This window comes from Strigops habroptila, chromosome 1, assembly GCF_004027225.2.
Source record: "Strigops habroptila isolate Jane chromosome 1, bStrHab1.2.pri, whole genome shotgun sequence".
NCBI lineage: Eukaryota > Metazoa > Chordata > Aves > Psittaciformes > Psittacidae > Strigops > Strigops habroptila.
In genome coordinates, this window is record NC_044277.2 from 105,685,308 (window position 1) to 105,705,875 (window position 20,568).

Below are 20,568 nucleotides of genomic sequence, written 5' to 3' on the forward strand. Positions count from 1 at the left end.
ACCCCACCTTAGCATAAATTGGCCATTTGGAAGCAGAATGAAGTAGAAAGGGAGTTCAAATATTTCAAAGTTTCTTTAAAAATCAGTGTTTACATACACATGAAAGGTGTTGGAGTAAGTGTGAAGAAAGTCTTCTTTAAATACTGAAGGTGTTTCCATTTTATATAGCATAGCTGCTTCATGATACTCAAACTATAACTTTGACAAAGTATTCTGAAAAACTGGTCTGTCAGTTGGATATGGTAGAAAATCTTCCACCCCGAGCAAAAAAATTAAGAGCCTGTTTAAAAACATTAAACCAAACAACAAATCCTTGCGTAACAGATTTAGGGGACTGGATGTTTAAATGTTGTAAATCAGTATTGCTCTAATGGCTTCTGTAAAGCTCCAACAATTTGCACTCATGGAGGGATGGACTGCGTTATTGTTGAAGTATTTAACTTTACAAATGTTGAAAAAATCTATACATAAACTTTAAAATTAAGCAACATATAGTAACAGATTTTTAATCACTCTGTTTGTTTGTTTTTTTCCCCCCACAATACGATTAATCATTTTACATTCTTCAGTAGTTACTCAATCTGTGGTAAAGGTGACATACATAATTTAGAATTCTTTAATTTGTTAGTTATAAAGCTTACTTTTTCTCTAAATATTTTACTGCTTTGAATGAACTATCCTTGTTACCTCAAAATCATGGTTAAGTAGTTAAAGTCTTTTTAAACAGTGTTTTCATAGCGTATTGGAGCCTGAAGCAAATATTCTCCCGCTTTATCTTCTGGGGACAGAGCAACAACCTGTACTGAGCCCCAGCTCTGGGTGAGATTTATGACTGAATATTTTGTACTCATTAATAAATTTTTTGGACCTAAAAAACCCCGCAATGATGAAAGGCATAACCCCTGTCGGGAATATTTTGATGTTTTCTTGCTATTTCTTCAGCAAGAAATCTTTAATTTTAAAAAAAGTTATTACACTAGTGGTGCTCAGGTTGAGTGAACATTTATATTGGGATCAGTAGGACTTTGATATGGAAATTTTAAAGGAATGTCTTGTTTTGAGGAAACTACACACATTCCACTAATTTATTTCACCTTTAAAAGGAGAAATATTTGGGAAGTTTCCCATCTCTATTTCAACAGCAGCAATAGAAACTTGACAGCTCTCAGCTTTAAACTCTAAACTTTTTTCTGGTACAGAAATACAGGTGAATTGATCATCTGTTAAAACAAACACATGAACCTGAAAAATAGGTTTATTGAAATGATCTTAGTTATCTTTTTCTGCTGAGCAGGAGACTCAGTTTTTACAGACTCCAGATCTGTTACGACCAGATGCTGATTTTGTGAAAATCGGGGTAAATAAAAACCTGAACACAGAAAAAAAGTCAAAGAGCCAATTCCCCATTAAACTTCACATTCTCACCAAAACCTCTGCACTTTTCATTTCAAAATACAGAAATAGAAAACTAGTTAGGAGAAAAAAAAAGAAGTCTGGGGAATGTGGACATTTAAAGATGAAAAGTAGAAAATACAGGAGACATTACTATGGTAAGAATTGATTACGCAAGAAAAAGAAAGGGTGTTTTCATCTTACTTCACTCTGAAATGAGAAGCTGATCTCTTCTAGAACCCTGTGTGAGCAGGAGCCTCTGCACAGGCGTCTAAGGAAGGAAAAGTTCCTTGTGATTTACTGTGATGTCCTGAACAGTAACATTTTGCTAAACATACCTGCTTCTTTAATAGAAAAAACATATTCTTTTGAACTCAAAAAAGGCAGATTTTCTTCTTGAAGGACTTCCACCACTGACAGTGTTAAAGTGAAAATTAAAGCATGTTAAACTACTTTTGCATGATAAATCGGGAAGGAGGAACAGTGCGAGGCATAGCCATGACACGCTGATAGCGAGTCAGGCTTCTTTAGATATCTTCTTTGAAATAGAGCAAGAAGGATTTTTAAAAAATACGGTAAAGCAAGCTATTCTCAATTCCTGTCCTCAAACATGTTGAATAATTCCGACTCTTCCCTTACAGGGCACGGACACAACCCATTCATCCCCATGCAAGACGGCATTTTTGCAAAGCCCTGAAAACTCTCACTCACTTCAATCGAAAAATTATCCTACAAAACTGGGGTCTTTAATGATTTTCATGTCACATAAACACAGTTTATGGGAAATAGATGCTAGAAACCCAAGTCAGGAAGCATCTAAACTCTTGTGTGAACCTGCTGCTGCCCAGCTGGATTTCACATCTGGCTTTGGGCGCTTGCTGGTGCTCCTGTGGATGGGGTTGGCCATGGACCGGCCTTGGAGAACAGAGGAGCTCAGCATATTACACCCTAAGAAAAATTTAACTACAACAGTAAACAGAGAAAATGTCCCATATCTCTCTCCAGAGGGGCTCCTATTAGCGATTAAATTCATTTTCCCTTGTCTTCCCCACATAATCTTATTGCTGCAGCTAAAATCCACCTTTATTTTTTTAATCAAACTTGGTATTTTAAAATAAGGAGTGTCACGGCCCAGTTCTTTAATAAACCCCACCAATACGGATCCTTCAATCCCTTGTAGCATTCAGGGAAATCTGTGCTCACAGATCCTATTGCAGGGCAGGGGACTCAAAGGCTAATCTCTCCCTTTCCTGTTCTTTTTCCTAGTTGCATGGGGAGAAAAATGTGAGAAAATATGTCATTCCAGAGTACTGTGGCAGCATTAAACCACAGCTTTGTACTGCATATATTGCCTTTATTAATCATAATCTTGCAGAGGTTATTAAGGTAAGTGGTAAATGGTTTAATGGCAGTTTAATATTCCTCACATACCCATAACAGACATTTTAGTTGCTTTTAATTGATGTAGCTGCTAGCTTTGTTAAACTCTCCAGGAGAGTAGTTTTCACTGGGAACGAGCCTCCCAGAAAGTATCAGTTTGCAAAAACGCAATAGTTTGAGCGATAATTGTGCAGAAAGAGACTTCTGGATTTCCTTGCAGCTGAATAAGAACATTTTGTTTCACTTTTGTATGACTCAACATCGGGTGCCTAAATTATAGTCAAACTTTCCAAACAGCTAAGTAAAGAAATACATGAGTTAAGTCATTTTTAAGATAAAACAGGGACTGAAGGATTTTAACCAAATGGAACATTTTTATGACTGTGAGTATATGCAAAGAAAGATGTAAGAGAAGTCCTGGTGTTACGTAAACAGTAGCTTTCAGACTCATGAAAGATGCGGTATTAAATTATTTTCCACTTATAAATCAACTGGCCCTGGTCTATACATTAGCACAAGCTAAAGATTGTTTCTGGCTTCTTACTGGCTTTCACATAACTCCATCTAACCCCAAATGAGAAGCTGCTGGCATGGCACTGAACCCCAACTATCACAACTAAAAATATATATAAACCCAGAAAAAGCATGCAGAAAATTATTGAATTCAGCAAAGAAAATTAAAGGGCTCTGCAATTAAAAAAAACCTCTAGTATTCCATTGGTTTGATGGGCAACCGTGCCTCCTGTTTGGGGGGATAAATAAAACCAGTGTAATCTCCTCGAAAATTAACTTTTAGGGTTTTTTAAGCTTGTAAAAATAGGAGAGGATCTGAAGGTGTGTCTCAGCAGGTTTTGCCTGCCTGTCTAGCACCGAGACTTTTTGCGTGATCAAAGAACACATGACAGCGAACTGATCTATGCTTGTAAATATCAAACGGTTTGATCATACTAAAAGACTTTATTGAAGTTTCCCACTTTTTAATCAAACAAGAAACATCCACCTCCAGTAGCCATAAAAAAAGGTGTAGTATGATATCAGAATAAAAGAAGTACTAAATGTGACTTATGGATAAGGGGTTTTCTTCCTATAACATGGGACTTCTATTAATGTCACGCTTGCAGGCTGAGAGGAAACTGCAACCCTTATTATTTTACCATAGCACAGTATAAGAAGGGTTTGATTACACCAATATTAATAAGTCCACAACAGGCCACGAGAAATAAGCCATGTTCACATACTCAGCCTTTTAAAACAGAATTAAAAGCATAATAATGAAATGTATACATCACTGACTTGGGGTTTGGGTTTTTTTTCCTCCCTCCTGCTTTATGGTGAAATCCACAACATCAAAATCTGCAACTGGCCCGTGGAGAGGTTTTCTATACTATTTCTGTCGCTTAGTATGATAATTTCCTCCCCCTTTCAAAAAAAGTTAAAAATGCCATTCTGAATGAACACATGGAGCTCTGAATAAAAAGAGCCAATAATTTACAGTAAGATGATAAGAGTGTAATATTGCTTTAATATAATGTATTAATGAAAATTGCCATTGTAAGATAGATAAGACTTAATAATATAACTCTCATTGTGTTCTGTGAGTTGGAGGCTTTGGTAAGTTATAGGTTAGTGTTGCATGGCTGGTGCGAATCCTGACACAATTTCGAAGACTCGCCGTTTCCAATGCCACTGGAGCCTGAATTTATTTTCCCTGGAAAATCGCAGGCAGGCCCTTTCCTGCTCTGTCAGGTTTTACTATGCTCCTCTGCCAGCTCCTGCCTGCCACAGAGTTCATGGAAACATGTTTTCATTATTTTTAATGCAATTTAATACATTTCTTTTGATCCACTTTATACGTACAGCAAATTAGATTAAAAAAGAAAAAAAATCTGTGGCTTTTTTTATCTCGTCTTTGTTCTTTAACATACAGATATTTTCTAAATGGGCAATAGGGCAATATGCGGAATTGAAGATTAATTTCTTGCCCTTATTTTTATGCCAGGGTAGCTCAGTATCGCTCTGAGGCGTTCCTGACACTTTTGCAAGCATCTTATATTTGCAACAATGAGGGCTTATACTTCTATTTATTAAATAGCAGCTTGTTTATCTGTGCTAATTGCCAGGAAGAAAACTAAACTTCTTTCCTCTCTGTGGACCACTATTTATAGTTAGGAAGAGCAGCCCTACACATATGCAGGAGGGTATTTATGTGAATGAGGTTAACGTGCGGTTACAGCAATCTCTCCTGCTAGAAGTGAGGAAATTATTTTGTTGATGTAAGAAGGCTGGTTGGCCACACAGTGTGGGTTATAAACCCAAAATGTAATTTCAAAGGGGGGAAAAAAATCCCAGTTTTGGGCAGATTCATTAAAAAAAAAAAAAAGAAAGAAAAAAAGAGAGATACATTTTTAACAGCATAGGCTTTGATACCAATATTTTGCCTGCACCTTTGGCAAATATTTCTGTACTATTACCGAAGATGCACAATACTGCAATTTGTTCTCCAAAAGCTTTAGAGATTGTGATGAAGGGAACCAAGAAGGAAAGATGATTTATCCCAATCTCCCCTTCCCTGAGAATATCCCTCTGGAAGATGGTGATTTTTCTGCATTATCACACAGACCCTTCCGGATTTTGTTTCTGAAATGCCCAGAAAGTTTTTCTGTACAAGTCCTGCTACCTGAAATCCTGCTTCCATTTTGGAGACAGTACGTTGTTTTCAAAAGGATTTGTTACTTGGTGTGTGTACAGAGAGAGTAGCCCTGTCGTGGCAGATATGACAAATGCAAAATATTTGTGAAAATATTAAACCTGTTCTGGAAAGTTTATTTTTTGGGAATTATTTGTCCAGGCAGATTAAAGAGAGAACTTTGTGTCACTACAGATGGATTTCTCCAGTGCTCTGGGCTATGTTTTTTCAATAAGTATTAAAAATACACTGGTGTTTTAAAGTATACAAACTTATTTCTATGAACTTCTAGAAAGTCAGCTTTCACCAACTTCTAGCACTTTTTACGGGCTCTGTTTCTTACATCCCAAATAACTCTTACAGCCTTTAAATCTTAAAACACACACCAATATTTACAAGCGTTGATTCTGAGATCAATATTTTCATGCATATTCTATCACTAAAGGCAGCACGTTGAGGAAAGATAATCCAACTTCATTTATAATCCCATAGAATTTAGTGCCTTAAGTGATGTTCTTTTTAGATTCAGAAATGAATCTAAAAGTTAAAAAAACCCCCATATAACAATGAAAATGAGGACAACAAATAGCAGAATGGAGAAAGATTTTAAATAAGCTGTAATTAATTCTTGGAAGCATTTTCTTACTTTGTCAGGATTGCAAAGAGGTTTTACTTATTTGAAATGATAGATTTTACAGACAAATAATCCATTTATAAAACACATCCTCCATAGCAGATGATGGCAGTGGGCTGGCCAGCCCTTTTAAGGACAACTCTTGTCTGATAGCAACGAACAGTTCGTCTAAAACTGAACAGCACATTTCCAAACCTGCATTCTCATGGCTCGCAGTTCAGCTTAGTGGCCACAATCAGCAACTAAAGGGGAGAAACAAATGCCTGTATTTTGTTGCAAGAGGGTTAGTTTCATTTCTGACTTGGAAATGACAGCACACACACATAAGGAGTGAAAAATCATGTAACATCAGGAGGAAAACACACTGCGTTAGCTGGGATGCTCAAATTATACTGCATTAATATGCACGAAAGAATTAAAAGAATTAGAGGCCTTTAAAAGAAAGGGTTGTTTTTTAAGAAGTCATGTAGTGTCATTGCTTATTCAACAACAGCCCACTTCTCCTCCAAAGCAGTACGCTGGGTTTGAAAAAAAACCCAACCCCACACCGCTGTAGAGAGAGCACATGTTACATCAGACACAGTACCTGATTTTTCACTGCACAGCTTGTCAGCTAGATAGTCTGCCTCTTGGGCGATAAGTGAGAATATTTCATCTTCATACTCTTCTATGATACTTTCCCACTGTAAGGATGGAAAAAAGGAGGATATTCATACTGTGCTTTTTTTTTTTAGCTAGAAATAAGCCAGGCGGTTGCGATGCTGGAGCGAGGAGCCCCCGACTCGCTCTGCTCTCTCTGCCTTTACACAGCACAGGGATGAATGGGGGCTGCCCAAGAATTAACACTACCAAATATCACTTAAACTTTATGCCCAGCCTCACTGTTGTTTCAAAATCAGATCCATGAGTTGGGGTGGGGGGGGAGAGAAGCCCCTCCAAAAGGCATTTAACCCAATTAGGCCCCCCCACCCCCTTTCAACATGGACTCGGGGAGGAGGCACTGGAAATTTAAATAAAACAAGCCCATTTTGTGTTCTGATATTAGTGGTCAGGATGTGCAATAAATACAGCTCCCTGACCATGCAGATGCAGCTCTGATTTCACTACAGATAGAGCAATGAGCTGCCGAGCCCCCCTACCCCAATATTTAGGGAGCTGCTGGTAATTCATCTCAGTGACACAAAATGGGTCTCTGCCCCCCTGGGAAGGGTGGAGGAGCACAGATCCAAGGGGGTGCATCATCCAGCCTGGTGTTTGGCACCTTTTAGGAAACCTGTGTGTATATTAAGAGGGAATTCCTGTCCCCAAAATCCAGACTTCAACCCATAAACAAGGGGAAGCCCTTTAACATGGATGAGGAAAAAACATACTGAAACAAAATCTGCTTGCAGGAAGTCGTGCTCAGTGCACACAAACACACAAAAAGGCCCTTTGCTGCACTTTACTAGAAAAAATCATACCAAACCAACATCTACCAGGACATGCAATAACCCTGAGCTGCCGGTGACTGAGGCAGAGCTGCTGCCTGTGCTCCTTGCTGGGTGCTCCAGCCTTCCGAGCATGCACGCCGACATGCTCGCCTGCCTCTTTCAAGTCCTTAACTGCTCTAAAGGCCACGGACACCACAACCCTATGGCTTTTGGGGGGTTCCTCTTTTTTCTTGCTTTCCACAAGAGCTAAAACACCAAAAAGATCCCAAAGGCATTAAATAGAAATAAAATATATATTTGAAGAAGGTGGTGGCATGAAGCCAGGCAGAGCATCTCAGTCTTTTTAGCAGAATTAGCTGAGAAAAATCCATTACTACACCATGAGGCCAAACAGAACAGAAGATGAGAGGCCAAAGAAAAAAAAAGATGACATCCCTCCCCTCCTCCCCTAATTTGTCCATAAGTATTTGAAACTACTCTAGTAGCAATCTGGATTTTTAGCCACTAGTACAATTGCCTTATTTCCTGCACATAAATCAACAGAGATATTTTTCTGGGAAATGCTGGCTTAGATTTAATCACTTAGAAAAAAATTCCCCAAGTAAAATGTAGTTTTGAACTGTTGGAGTTTAGGAAATTTGTAAAGTATAAAGCATCTGGTATAATCCGTGGGTTACTTCTGCAAGTGACGTGCCTTTTGTAAATGCTTTATTCATATTTATGAAGCCTTAAATAGATCCGAATACGTTTCTAAATAACGTTATAAAGCATCTGACAAAACTCAGTGTTATCTCCAAATACTCAGCTGGTTTCTGTGAGAAGCCAGTATGGAGAACATTAAAATATGGCCAGAATCTTAAAAGCAGGCACGATCTGCATGGTGATGAGAAAGCGTGGGCACACTGACACTGCTTCTTCTAGAAAATAAAAGGTTACTCATTCGATATGTTGGCTTACCTCAAGTTTCAAAGGTTTGTAAGCATCAGATTAAAACCCAGTTTTTTCTAGGTCTGCATAGATTTTTCTCTTCTCGCCTAGGAGAAAATCTCTCCCATCTCTTTTTCTGTCCCAACAACTCCATTAAGTTGCTCTCTGACTTTGGTAAAGGAACCTCATGGAGCAAAAATTGGGTTTTTTTTTTTGGCTAATTATATCACCAAACCCCACCACTTCATACAGATAATGCCTAGTAAGACTGCAGAAAAAGAGCATCCCTCTCGCTATGCAGAACTGTTGACACATTACATTACACACGTAATTAAAAATGTCAGCTCCAGCTAAGGTGGCCCTGGAGAACCTGCGCAGACCCTTCCGGCTCACACCCAACGTGCCCCACGTGCCCCTCGCCCTCCTCCAGAAGCCAGCCACCCGGATGGAAACCTCCCAGCAGCCCGAAGAGACCGCGGCGAAGGGAGACGGCCAGCGGCGGCGGCGGATGTTTCGGGCCATGAAAGCCCTTGGCGCTCCAGCCACTTGTTTCTCTAGTTGAAGTGGAGTTCGCAAAAGTCCTGGGCTTTCAGTTGTTGCTCTGTCTTTTAGCCGCTGCTCGCCAGCTCAGATGCAGCTGTTTAATACCTCCCAGGGGTTTTGTGCAGAAAATAATAGCTTACAAAACCTAGCTTCTCCCAGGTTCTACTATTTCAGCTTTATTTCCGAACAGCTGGTCCGTGTCTTTGTCCATCCCCTTCCCTCCCGGCCGTGGGGAGAATTCGGCAGGAAACCGCTACCTACACCCCAAGAGCCACCACCGCTGGCGGTGGGGGTCAAAGAGCAACCCTCGCCCTTGGAAACGGGGACAAAACAAAAAACCCCCAAACTTCGTGCCCTGTCTAGACAGGTCAAGGTGCAAGATGCTCCTCTCCCTGTTGCGTCTTCCGGAAAGGGGCGTGAACCAGAGCCAAGTGCACAGCAAACACCCGCGCCGCATCCCTGCCCCTTTAGAAGACTTCTTTTTTTTTTTTTCCTTCTTCTTCTTTTTCTCTCCACCCTCTGCTGATCAAAGTAGGAAGTTTTCATGACAACCATAGTCAAAGGGTCTGCATCGCAAATGAACTCCATTTCGGCGATGTTGATATATCCCAGCTCCATTGTCTCTTTTCAGACACAGTATGAACCCTTCCGGTCTCAATGATTACATTACAGAAGGACTTTCACATGTGGGCTTCATTTGCACAAAGGGGTTGCCTTGCTTCACCACCATCTGGCCACAAATCAGATAAATAAAGGCAGGAGAATTAAAATTAAAGCTTAGAGGTTTTTTTTCCCTCTCTCTCCCCCTTCGTCTTCTTCTTGCACCGGCGCCCATTATGAAATCCCTCCCTCCCCCAGTTGCATACGGATGGGGAGTCTACTTTATATGAAACCTGGGAAAAGCAAAAAAGTTGCTAAAAGGAAGACACACACACACAAAAAAAAAGTCTGGGAAAAGCAAAAAAGTGCCAAAGGGAAAAAAAAGGGGGACAAAAAAATAATAAAAAGGCTGCAGTCTTTCACTCCCAACCCTGTTTGTAGGGCAGTGTAAAACCTATTTTACAGTAAAGACAGGCTCATACAAAACTGCATTTTGCTATTAAAAGTCTGTCTCACCCACTGGGATGCGAATGGCTTTTTTTTTCAGGAAAACATAATGTCCCACATGCTGGAAAAAACAAAAGCTGGTGGCAGCGGAAGGCGGTGGCAGAAATGGAGTTTGAAACTTGTGCTCCAAACTCTGCTGCTTCTTCCTCCTGCCAGGATGGGGAGTGCAGAGGCTCAGGCAGTGCTTAGACACCAGGCAAGTGCTTCCTGCTTCCCCCCTCCACCCCCAAAAAAAGGGAATACATGGCAGTTTCTGAAGGTAGAAAATGAAATAACCTGCAAACACAGGAGGAAGGTTTTACAGCCCTTATGATAGAAGGTGAGATTCAACCTCACAATCTAATTTCAGCCCTGGCATCACTTGTATTGAGGTCAGTGTCGCTCCGGGAGGGATTTGTATTTTTATTGCAATCTCATAGCTGTAGCATTAAATTGCACTAAATTTCATCCCTCTTGAAAGCTACTTCCAGGACAGTAACTTAGTCAGCTGTTGGGGAAAGCCACTTTTCATGGCTGGTTTTTTTACTCGTAGAGAAATTCAGGTTCATAAACAGAAGGGTTTTACTCTGCAAATTCTGGAAAAAGAGATTTTCCCATGTCTATACTCCTACTGATATTCCAGTGTGTAGTCATATCTCACGCTGCCCATTTCCAGGCCCTTCCTGTGGCTTCCTGGCTGGTCAGGAATGCTGTTAGTGTGGATGAGCCAAAGCCCAGGATGGCACAGGTTACCCTGCCCAAACCAGGGCAGTCAGATCTCCTGAATGTTACCACAGGCAGCAAAGTCAAGCACTGACCTGGGAGAAAACGTATCCAATGTCTGAAAAGAATAATGAACCCTCAAAATTCATGTGATAAACTCCACAAATTTACACAAATGGTTTTGCTGTGTGTGCTTTCCTTCAGATGCACTAGAAATTTTTTGAACATGTACTGGCACCTATGTGACATGGTTCTGGCAGAGCATGGCTTGTATTTAGCATCATATTTAAATCTGGGCTTGCTAGAGTAATGCAAAGTATTTTAGACATACCATACACACAAAGAAGGTGAATAAATACATAAAAGAGTAACTTGTCAACAGATGGATTGGCTCATTTTTTGTTTCTCTCTAATAAATTACATATTGGATGCATAATCTGTGCATAACTTTGTCTTCCCTCATTTGTTTGGAGTCAGACTCACTCTTCGGATAGCAACTACTATTATGTGAGCATGTTTCTTGTAAACCTGTGGAGGCAGAAGCTGCCGAGATAATCTATTAACTTTTGTTGTCTGTTTGTGGGTGCACCTAGGGAAATTTTTGCAGAAATAAATGCAACTTGAAGTGAAGTATTTTTTTCTGAGCTGTGCTCTGCCTGGGTGTACAGGGCTCTAGGCAGTTGAGAGTGCTCTTTCTGAAAGTGTTTTAATAGTAAGAGAGGAATAAGTATTTGGACAAGTGGTGGAAAACTAAAGCCTTTCTTCCTATACTGTGAAGATTTTGAATAGTACTTGTCAATAAAGCAACTCCTATTGTAATTGTACCGGAGACATGGGCCTCCACCCCGAAAAAGCTGTCTCAGAGATACTAACCTCATTAAAATATGAATGAAAAGGCAGCCATCATTGTAATGGGAGAAAACCATTTACTCGGCAACAAACTTTATCTGCTATCTTTTGTAAAAATATAAATATGATATCCAGCAGATTTTTCATTACATTTGACGATGAGGTTGATGAACACACGATTTTGTTTTCTTTTAATTTTCATATAAGTCACAAAATCTTATTCTTCATTTCCTGCTTTTTCTAGCGAGCATTTCAAAATCAGAAGCACCTTCAAATGATTCAAAATCTTTAAAAAGTAAAAACAAAAAAAAAAAAGAGGGCTTTGTTTATTTGGGGCTTTTTTTTTTTTTTAAGTTTGAAGGAAACTTTTGTATTTATTTTCTTTTTTTTTTTTTATTTTTTATTTTCTAGAATATCTCATCCAATTTCAAAACAAAACAAGAGAATTCATTATGGACTACTGTGACGACACCTTAATAGCAGTCAATTATAGGGTGCTCAAATGCCTGTTCATTACTATGTCTCTGTTAATCTAGTCCTAAATTTCTTGCTTGATAGATACCACAACTGGCCAAGAATACAATTGCATTACAAAGTGCAATGAAAAATATACAAATGTAAATGCAGGAAGTAGGCAGTTTTAAAATAACCAAGCTGTCAATCAAACATTTGTCAAAACAATTAGACATATCTGGTCTTCTTTTTGTTTTTTTTTAATAAAATATAGACAGACTTGGAATGGGTAATATGCAAAGTTTTAAGTTTAAATAAGAATTGTTTCAAAGACTTGGAAATAAGTGTTTTAAAATGTTTCATGTAGTTTAATCACTATCTTTTCATCCACGAAAGTGTTCAAATCACTTTTGATATTAGTTAAAAGTCAATATTTAGAAGTGAAAATTCAAACCTCCTTTGCTCTAGGCTAAAACAGGAGCAACATGAATGCTGAGCTACTCTAAAGGCTGATGGGATATATAATTAGCTATTATGTTAATTGAATCCACTGTGAGTTTGTTGTATGAGATTTCTTCATATAATATGCAAATAGCTTTGAAGGTTTAGTTTTATTAGACAATATAATTAGAAATCTTCTAAAGGAGTGAATTCTAATGAGGCATAATAAAGCTTTGTAAAATATCTTTTTGCTGGGTGAGCAGACCACCTGGGCTTAATCAATACTCAGAACTTTATTGTGTAACGGCATATTTTAAAGAAAGTTTAAGAATTTACCTTTCTAGTTCCATTCATCATAGTTCTATTTTATTTTAGCAAGGAAGGAGATGACATTCTTGTAACAAGGAAGGAGGTGAAATTCTTGTAATCTGAGGGGAGGAAATAACTTCAAAAATAAACGATTTGAATTCTGGTTATTTAAAAGAAAATAAATAAAAAAAAATCCTCTCCCAGCTGTAGCGTCGGTTATGTGCATCTCAAGACACTTATAGTGAAACGTTACATGAGCAAAGTTAGCCATTATTCCTGCCATTAAATGCCTGCTTCAAGCAGATGTACATACTTTAGCTTCTGTAGTGTAACTAATCAGCGTAACTTCACTTTTAGTAAGATAGCCCAACATGTTAATATGTAGAATTAAGCACTCTCTTCTAAAGGAAGAAATTCACACCAGGGTATTTCAGAGCAAGTCCCGAATTCCATCCTTGCATTCCACTTACTTTAAGACCACCACCAAAGATGGAGTTTAAGCTATTTTAGCTAATGCCAGAATGCCAAAAATGCGTAATCTCTTGTTTAATTCGTCTTGTTCGCACTTTAGACTATGCCAAAGCTGGACTGTTCAGTCTTAATATTAACCGAAAATAGTAAAGACAGGATACTTTGTGCTAGTGTAGCATTCAGAGAAGAGCATTTCCTCCTCCCTCCCGCCCCTCCAGCCAACAATAATCAGTAGCAACATGTTAAGATAAAAACAGAAGCCCTGATTCAAGCAGTAGATTTAACTGAATCAAAATGAAACATTATCACAGTCAGTGCCCTGCCAGCCCCGTAGGGGAGGAGACGCAGAAGACAAACCCAAATAAGAGCCAGGTGAGGTGTCCATGCAGCTAGGCTGAGGCTACCTACAAAGTGTTTCATTTCTTTATACCGTATACAAATACTTCTGGCCCTACACTTCACAGAGATGCTCTCTGCGATGCCAAAAATCTAACAAACCTCTACTTAACAAAGGCGATGAATATATCGTTATTAATATATTAAAGACTTATCATGCCTCACATAGTATATTATACAACTGTCGTACTTAGGTCTGGGTGGAGACCTAGCTGGTACAAGTAGCCATCCATTAACACTTGTCTGATCCATACATTTAAAATCTGCAGCAGTAAGTGCTTGTTCCTCTGAATAATGAGGATCTCAGCATGGCAGAAAAGGGTAACATCATCCACATCATTTTCAGCTGAAAAAAAACAGTGGGTTTGTTTTCCCAAGTTCTGCTCTAAGCCTTTCAGAAGTTGTTTGTGATCTTTCAGGAACTCCCTCCCCCACCAGCACCATTTGAGGAAACAAATAGTCAGTCAAAGCCAACCTTCCTCCCCAAATGCGAACTTCATTCACGCTCTGTTTTTTTATTTCTTCCTTAGATTCAAAGCGTCTGGAGAAGATAGCCTGGAGCAGCCTTCAGAAATCAGGACCATGCCCTGGAGAATTAATGTCAAAAGAGGATGTTACCTGTTTGCCTTGCCTACTATCCTCCCCTTATCCTCTAAGGGAACAAAACCAGGCAGATTCTGCCTAATGTTAATTAAATCACTTTGTTAATTAGAAGTAAGGTGCTTTAGCAACAAGCAAACAAAGGGTCCTATTCCTCCCTTGCTCTGCTGGATGGACTCAAATGTGTTCAAACTCTGACCAGATAAACAGCAAAAAGAGGCTGAGAAGGAACCCACGTGCTTTGATCATCCTTTCCCACCTCTTTCCCCAGGCAAAATGAGCTCACCTAATGAAGGGCTGCCTGCAAGGAACGCTCGATGCCATTAAGAAAGGCTGACTAGGCAGAGAAACTGGGAACAACTCATGTATGTGAACAAGTCCCCAGCAAAGGAGAGAAAAATTTTATATATAAAATAAAGTTTGATAGTCTGCTGTGCTGGAGAAGGTTTAAATGTTCAGTCCCGTGGGCCACATCTGGGCTACTGGACTCAATAGGCACTGTCACAGGCATTGAAACACAATTGTGTGTGCTGTTGGGCTTAGGCCAACTCCTTGGTGGTGATAGCTGGGGAGGTCTGTGGGGTAAAGGGCTGAGGAGGTCAGGCTGGAGGTGAACACCCCATCTTGGAGTGCATGGATGGACATCACCCCTTATTGGGAGGCTTCGGTGCTGGGGAGCACATTGTGGAGTTTCCTTTAGGAAAACTGAGCTAAGATGAAGTGCTGGCCTGCTGGGATTCCCATGGGATCCAGATCTGAGCTGAGTGATGGTGTATCCGTGGAGTCATCAGTTCTCAGCTGAGGGGTGACACTCTTCACTGATGCCAACTGTGCCATCTCTACCCAGGGGTGACACCCTGCACCTCCTGAACCTCTTTTTACATCCCTGTGAGCAGGTGAGTCAAACAGGTTGCTACTCCCTGGAGTTCAAAGTAAAACAGCAGGTTCTTCTCATTGCTCTATTAAAGTCATAATTTCAAAGTAGCAACATGCCTGTCGGGGGACAGGCTGTGACTACAGCACAGGAAATAACACTGATAAAGGGAAACCCCGCTGGAAACTTGTGACTAGTCTTATACATGACAGTAGATAAAACTTTTTAATCTGTGGACATTTCTATGCTTCATAATTGCCTTGCTAAAAGCTCAGAATTTCTCAAACTCCTCTGTCCCCCTCTCCCAGCACTCTTCTCTCAGAAAGGCAGGTCTGCAGCTCCCCCCGACAGTCCCCAGGGAAATCCAGCACACGCTCTGCAGCACTAAACCTGTACCAGGAGTATTGCATGAGCCTCCATTCACTGCTGTTGCTTGCATGCTCCCAGGGCAAGTAAAGGGTGGCAGGTTTCAGCTACTTGACTGCAGCCTTCTAAGACCACCTATAGACTTAAGCCTGTTAAATTAACCTTAATACCTTCATTATTCCTCTGCTGGATGGCAACCATCTGGCCATGACTTCATGTTGCAGTTAACCTAGGCTCCTGCTTAGGTTTCAGCTGAAATCCCTGCGTCTTGCCCACGCTATTACAGAACTGACTGAGGCTGGGACAGGTTTAAGCTGGCCTATGTCTCCCCAATATCAGTAGGGATGTGGGTCGGTGAATCCCATCCTAGTCTACCCTGCCAACTTTACTGTGAGGATACCGGCACGTTGCTTATCCTCCAGCTGTCCTCTGGTGCCCACACTGACCCCTCCATGACTACAGGGGGTCAGGAAAATAGGTCTCCACGTAAGTGATGGTTTCTACATACTTTTGTCTTGGCTTTTCTCTTTGCTTGGGGATGCGGTTAAGGTAGTTTAATTTTCACTTAAATCAACCTCTAACATGACATGAGTAGCACGGATACTGCCAATGCTAGAGCTCTGGCAGCTCTCCATTTTTCCTTAGCGACTGGGTTTTGTGTCACTTCTGCCTACTCCATCCCTACTCACTCCACATGTGTGTGAAGCTGCTTATGTACCCCTATCCCCCGGCACAGGGCCATTTCTCATGGCCCCATTTACTGAGCCCTCCCCTATGACAGGGGCATTTATGTCCTCAAAATGCCATGTGCACATCACTTGTACAAGGAATGATTAAATACATGACACAGTCCTTGTGGACAGCATCTTGTGATGACATTGCCTGTCCTCAGTCAACAGCAAGAAACTTTTTTGCCTTTCCTATTCCTGGGCAGAAGATAATACATCCTTTCATTGCCTGAGAAAGCTCTTTCCACCTCTGTTAACACACCCCAGCCCAGTGACACGAAGCCTTTTGAGGAGAGAACCATAAATGAGCAGACAGAAAGAAAAAGGCTTGCTGACAAAATGCAGCTCTGGTTGGACTTCCATGTGATTTTACCACATAATTTCTTTTAAATTTCTTAATAGAGCTTTCAGTTGCATACTGCATTGTTTTTTGAATGTCCAAGAAGGAAGCAAGAGGCTTTGTTCAAAGATACTACTGGGTCACAAAGTAATATAAAGCCCATTAATGGAGTATTGTCTATTTGAGGTGTGTTTTAAAACACTGCACAGTATCATGTTTTTCCTCATGTACAGTCAGCACTTCAAAGCATTGATCCTTTGACTTGTGCTTAACTATACGTGTCATAAATATATGTATCTGTACATGTGTTATGCTTGAGGAGGGTATCTAAGGACACCGGATCCAGAGGGTCCAGAAGACTCCCATTCCAGTTTCTTAGCACAAAATTGCTGTTCGTGCACCTATCCTGAGAAAGAACATCCAAGTGCAGTTTAAGGCTACCTGAATGATGGATCTGGAACAGATGAGCTCTGCACAGAGAAAAGCAATTGGCTGCCTGTGTTACACCATGTTTTCTATTGCCATGCACAGTCCCAGCCTATGTCTTGTATTCCTGCCCAAAACTGTGCAAAACTAGGAAGAGCAAAGCCCCTGCCCCAGCTTCATGGCCCTGCTCCTCCTTCCTACTAGGGACAGTTCTAACTCACAAAGCTGGGATGCCTGGGAGATGGAAAGGGAGCACAAAAGCTATGGATCTCCCCACTGCTGCTTGTCGAGCCCAACAAGCATCACCAGTATCCCAGCAGCAGCTAGAAAGTCTCTTCCTTCAGTCAGTCTGAACGAAAACAAGGACATTTAGCCTCTGTGAAAGGTATTCCAGGAATGCTGAAGTTTTAGTTAGGTTTTTTTTTCTCTTTTTTTCTTAAAAAAAAAAAAAAAGTGTTGCCAACATTTAGAGCTGCCCTCAAACACATCTACCCGCACACCTGTCCAGAGGAAGCCAGCAGAAATTCATAACCTCACCTATGAGCAATCTAAACTAAGCTTCCCTACCCAAAAAATTGACTTCGAGTAACTTAGCTGCAGTGAAAAGGGACCCAGTTGATAAATAAACATCACCAACTAATTCTGTGCAGACTTATCAGCTATCACTTACCAGAGGCAAAGGGGATTATCACCCCAGCTGGCAGGAGCGGCCGCCTCTCTGCTGCACTTACAGGTACCAAAGGTCAGCTTCTTCCAGCGGCTTTTTGGGACTCCCTGGGTTTCTCCAGGGAGTTAACCCCCATTCTGCAGAAAACTAAGAGCTGATTTTACTTAAACATGGAGAAATGTTTATACACTTAGGGAAATTAACAGTAAGAACTACTTTCTGGTTTTATCTTAAGGGGATGGTTGTCCCTGAAATATCCCTTGTGTACAGCTAGTAGGACAAAACCCAAGTCTGGCTGCTTTTCTATTCAGTGCATGAAGGTACTTGAGACAATTGGATATTATTTTAGTTAAAAGAAAAAGTTGAGAGGAGTTGATTTCTTGTATTAAGTCTAATTCTCTACAGTTAAGCCTGTATAATATCTAGCTTGGTTTTGAGGACGCTTTTGGGTGTGGTAGATCCAAATATTTCAAGCACATGCATATTTTTAAGAGTTATCTGCTTTAAGGATACATTTGATAATGCCTTAGATACAGCTGTGTAACTTTTCCAGATTACTGTAAGCATTCATGAGTGTTTTTCTACAGCAAAAGTGCATACAAATCTACAAATACCAGTGTCATCTGTTTCCAAAGCAAATGCAAATTAATGGGAATGACTGCATACACAAAAACATAGTATAAACCCAGGTATACTTGCATGCCATGAGCTAAATATCCTAAGCATAAGTCTGTGTCAGAGCCCAGGCACCCAACCCCCAGATATCTGGCCATCACCAATTCCTCATCCCACAGTGATAGACTCCACGCAACATGCAGGAGATGATTATGAGAGTATTACCCCACCTAGCACTGCTGAAGAAAGGCTCCCACGCTGAAGGGAGTCACAAATAATTAAATGTTTCAAAACACAATGGGTATGACATGCTTTCAAAATAGCATCTATAGAATCGCTTCCACTAGGGCGAGGAGCTCTCAGGAGGGAAAGCCCTTTCACTCACTTCAGTTGATTACCTGTATAAAAGGGCTTAATTTCTCTGGAGCATTTCTTTTCCAAATCACCTCTTTTTACCAAAGCCATTGCAGCAGGAGTGGCAGGTACGTGCACAACCCACAAGATGACACTTCCCCAGACAGAGCTATGAGGACATGGGTCCTGGCAAGATTTAGTTTTTAACATTCAATTAAAAAAAATAAGTGGCAAAAAAATTGTCATTCCTGGGCTTGTAGTTCACTGGTAAAATGCCCAAACTACTAATCAGAAGTCTGACCATAACTAAAGACTTCAGTTCAGAGTGTTTCTCTGAAGTCTGGGATCTTTTTCTTGGAAATCACCTTTTCCATCGCAATTCTGCTAACCTACACATTGAGAGATGGCCTTCCTTCACCCAGTTTGACAAGAACCAGGTTCCTGAAGGATTTTGGCTTCCCCTGGCTGAGAGCCAACCTATCTCCTGGTCCCTTTCAGCACCCGTTTGGGAAGAAGGAATTGCCCAGCTTCCTTGGCCATGATGCCCCATGAATCACTTGAAGGCTAAAGATATGCATTTCTTCTGGGGATTCCTGGACTTGTGTCCTAAAGTGGTAATGCCATTCTCAAATGCATTTTAATGGGAGATGCTGGATGGCCAGAGGTTTTAAAAGATTGCCTTGCTCCTTTCAGTGAAGAAAAAGTTATTGGGGAATGCAACTGCAATCATCCATTAAGAACATTTTGGCTGAGTGAAAATAATTTCCTTAGAAACTAGCTCAATATGTTAAAAATCTGCAAATAAATTAAATACTTCAAGAAAAAAAGTGTGCCGTTACAAAGCTGCGTAAAACAACCAGATAACTAAAATTATAGGGAAAGGCAGCACCGAACACACAAACAAAACTGGTATCAACTTCTAACATCTGCAGTGAACTGCTATTGACTTCCCGTGATCAATGTTTCGAACAACTGTCCCTCTGCCTCTGACATGCTATGGCTAATTCAGGATCCATGTCCCACTGACAGCAATAGTGTTTTCCATTTTATCTGATGGGAGCTAGATCGGGTCATTGGATACTTCTGTGCTTATTACCTTAACACGCTTTTAATTCTTCAGTAGTGTGTATTTATATCTCGACTTCCTGGGGTTTTATGCTCTTTTTATGGATAATTACAACATGTTAGGAAAATGCCCTTAGGTTCTACAAATATATTCTCAACTCCGATCTTTATTTTACACAGATATTTTCTATGGGATTTTCTTTCATTAAAAAAAATAATATTTTAAAAAGCATTTGCAAGGAATGAGATTAAGAAGTACAAGAGTTTTGGATAGGCATGCACTGCTGAAATGTTCATGGGTTTGTCGGCTTTCCCGAGGACTTTATAAGATGTAAATATAAATAATATGGGGATAAATATAAACACAATGGGGATAAAGCACAGGTAAAAAAGCACTAGAGAAAATTGATAGAGATAAATGCAGCCAGTCTGGACTTTATTATCACCAACATTACATTTCAGAGGGAAGCCTGCATAGTGGATGGCTATTAAAAATAGGATGTTAATGTCCCTGTGTGCGCACAGGCTTGAGGCTGGCGCTAGTAGAGATGCAACTGGGTGAGGATCCCAGTTTTTGAGTTTGAATTTGGCATTTACCGGGTGCTGATTTTTGACTTGGAAGCCTAGTTCTGGCTGGCTGGCAGAAGTGCCCTCTCTTGGAAACCCCTATTCCTGTCAGTGTGACCTTTTTCCTTAACACTTCTCTTCAGAAAAATGAAAATCTTCAGACACCGAGCAACTAAACAACTTAAAACTTGGATAAGTGAAGGAGATAAGGAGATAAGAACAAAAGAAGAATAATTAAGCATTGAA

At 40.3% G+C, this 20,568-nt stretch overlaps 1 protein-coding gene across 1 annotated transcript in view; it reads right to left on the minus strand.

The window, feature by feature from the left end:
* Nucleotides 1–2,197: 2,197 nt before the first annotated feature.
* The window catches only part of CNPY1 (canopy FGF signaling regulator 1), a 39,170-nt gene continuing 20,799 nt past the window's right edge, over nt 2,198–20,568 (minus strand). Inside the window, 4 exon segments of the mRNA XM_030483354.1 lie at nt 2,198–2,340; nt 6,679–6,775; nt 8,480–8,545; nt 8,547–8,633. Coding sequence (XP_030339214.1) covers nt 2,198–2,340; nt 6,679–6,775; nt 8,480–8,545; nt 8,547–8,633 — 393 coding nt within the window.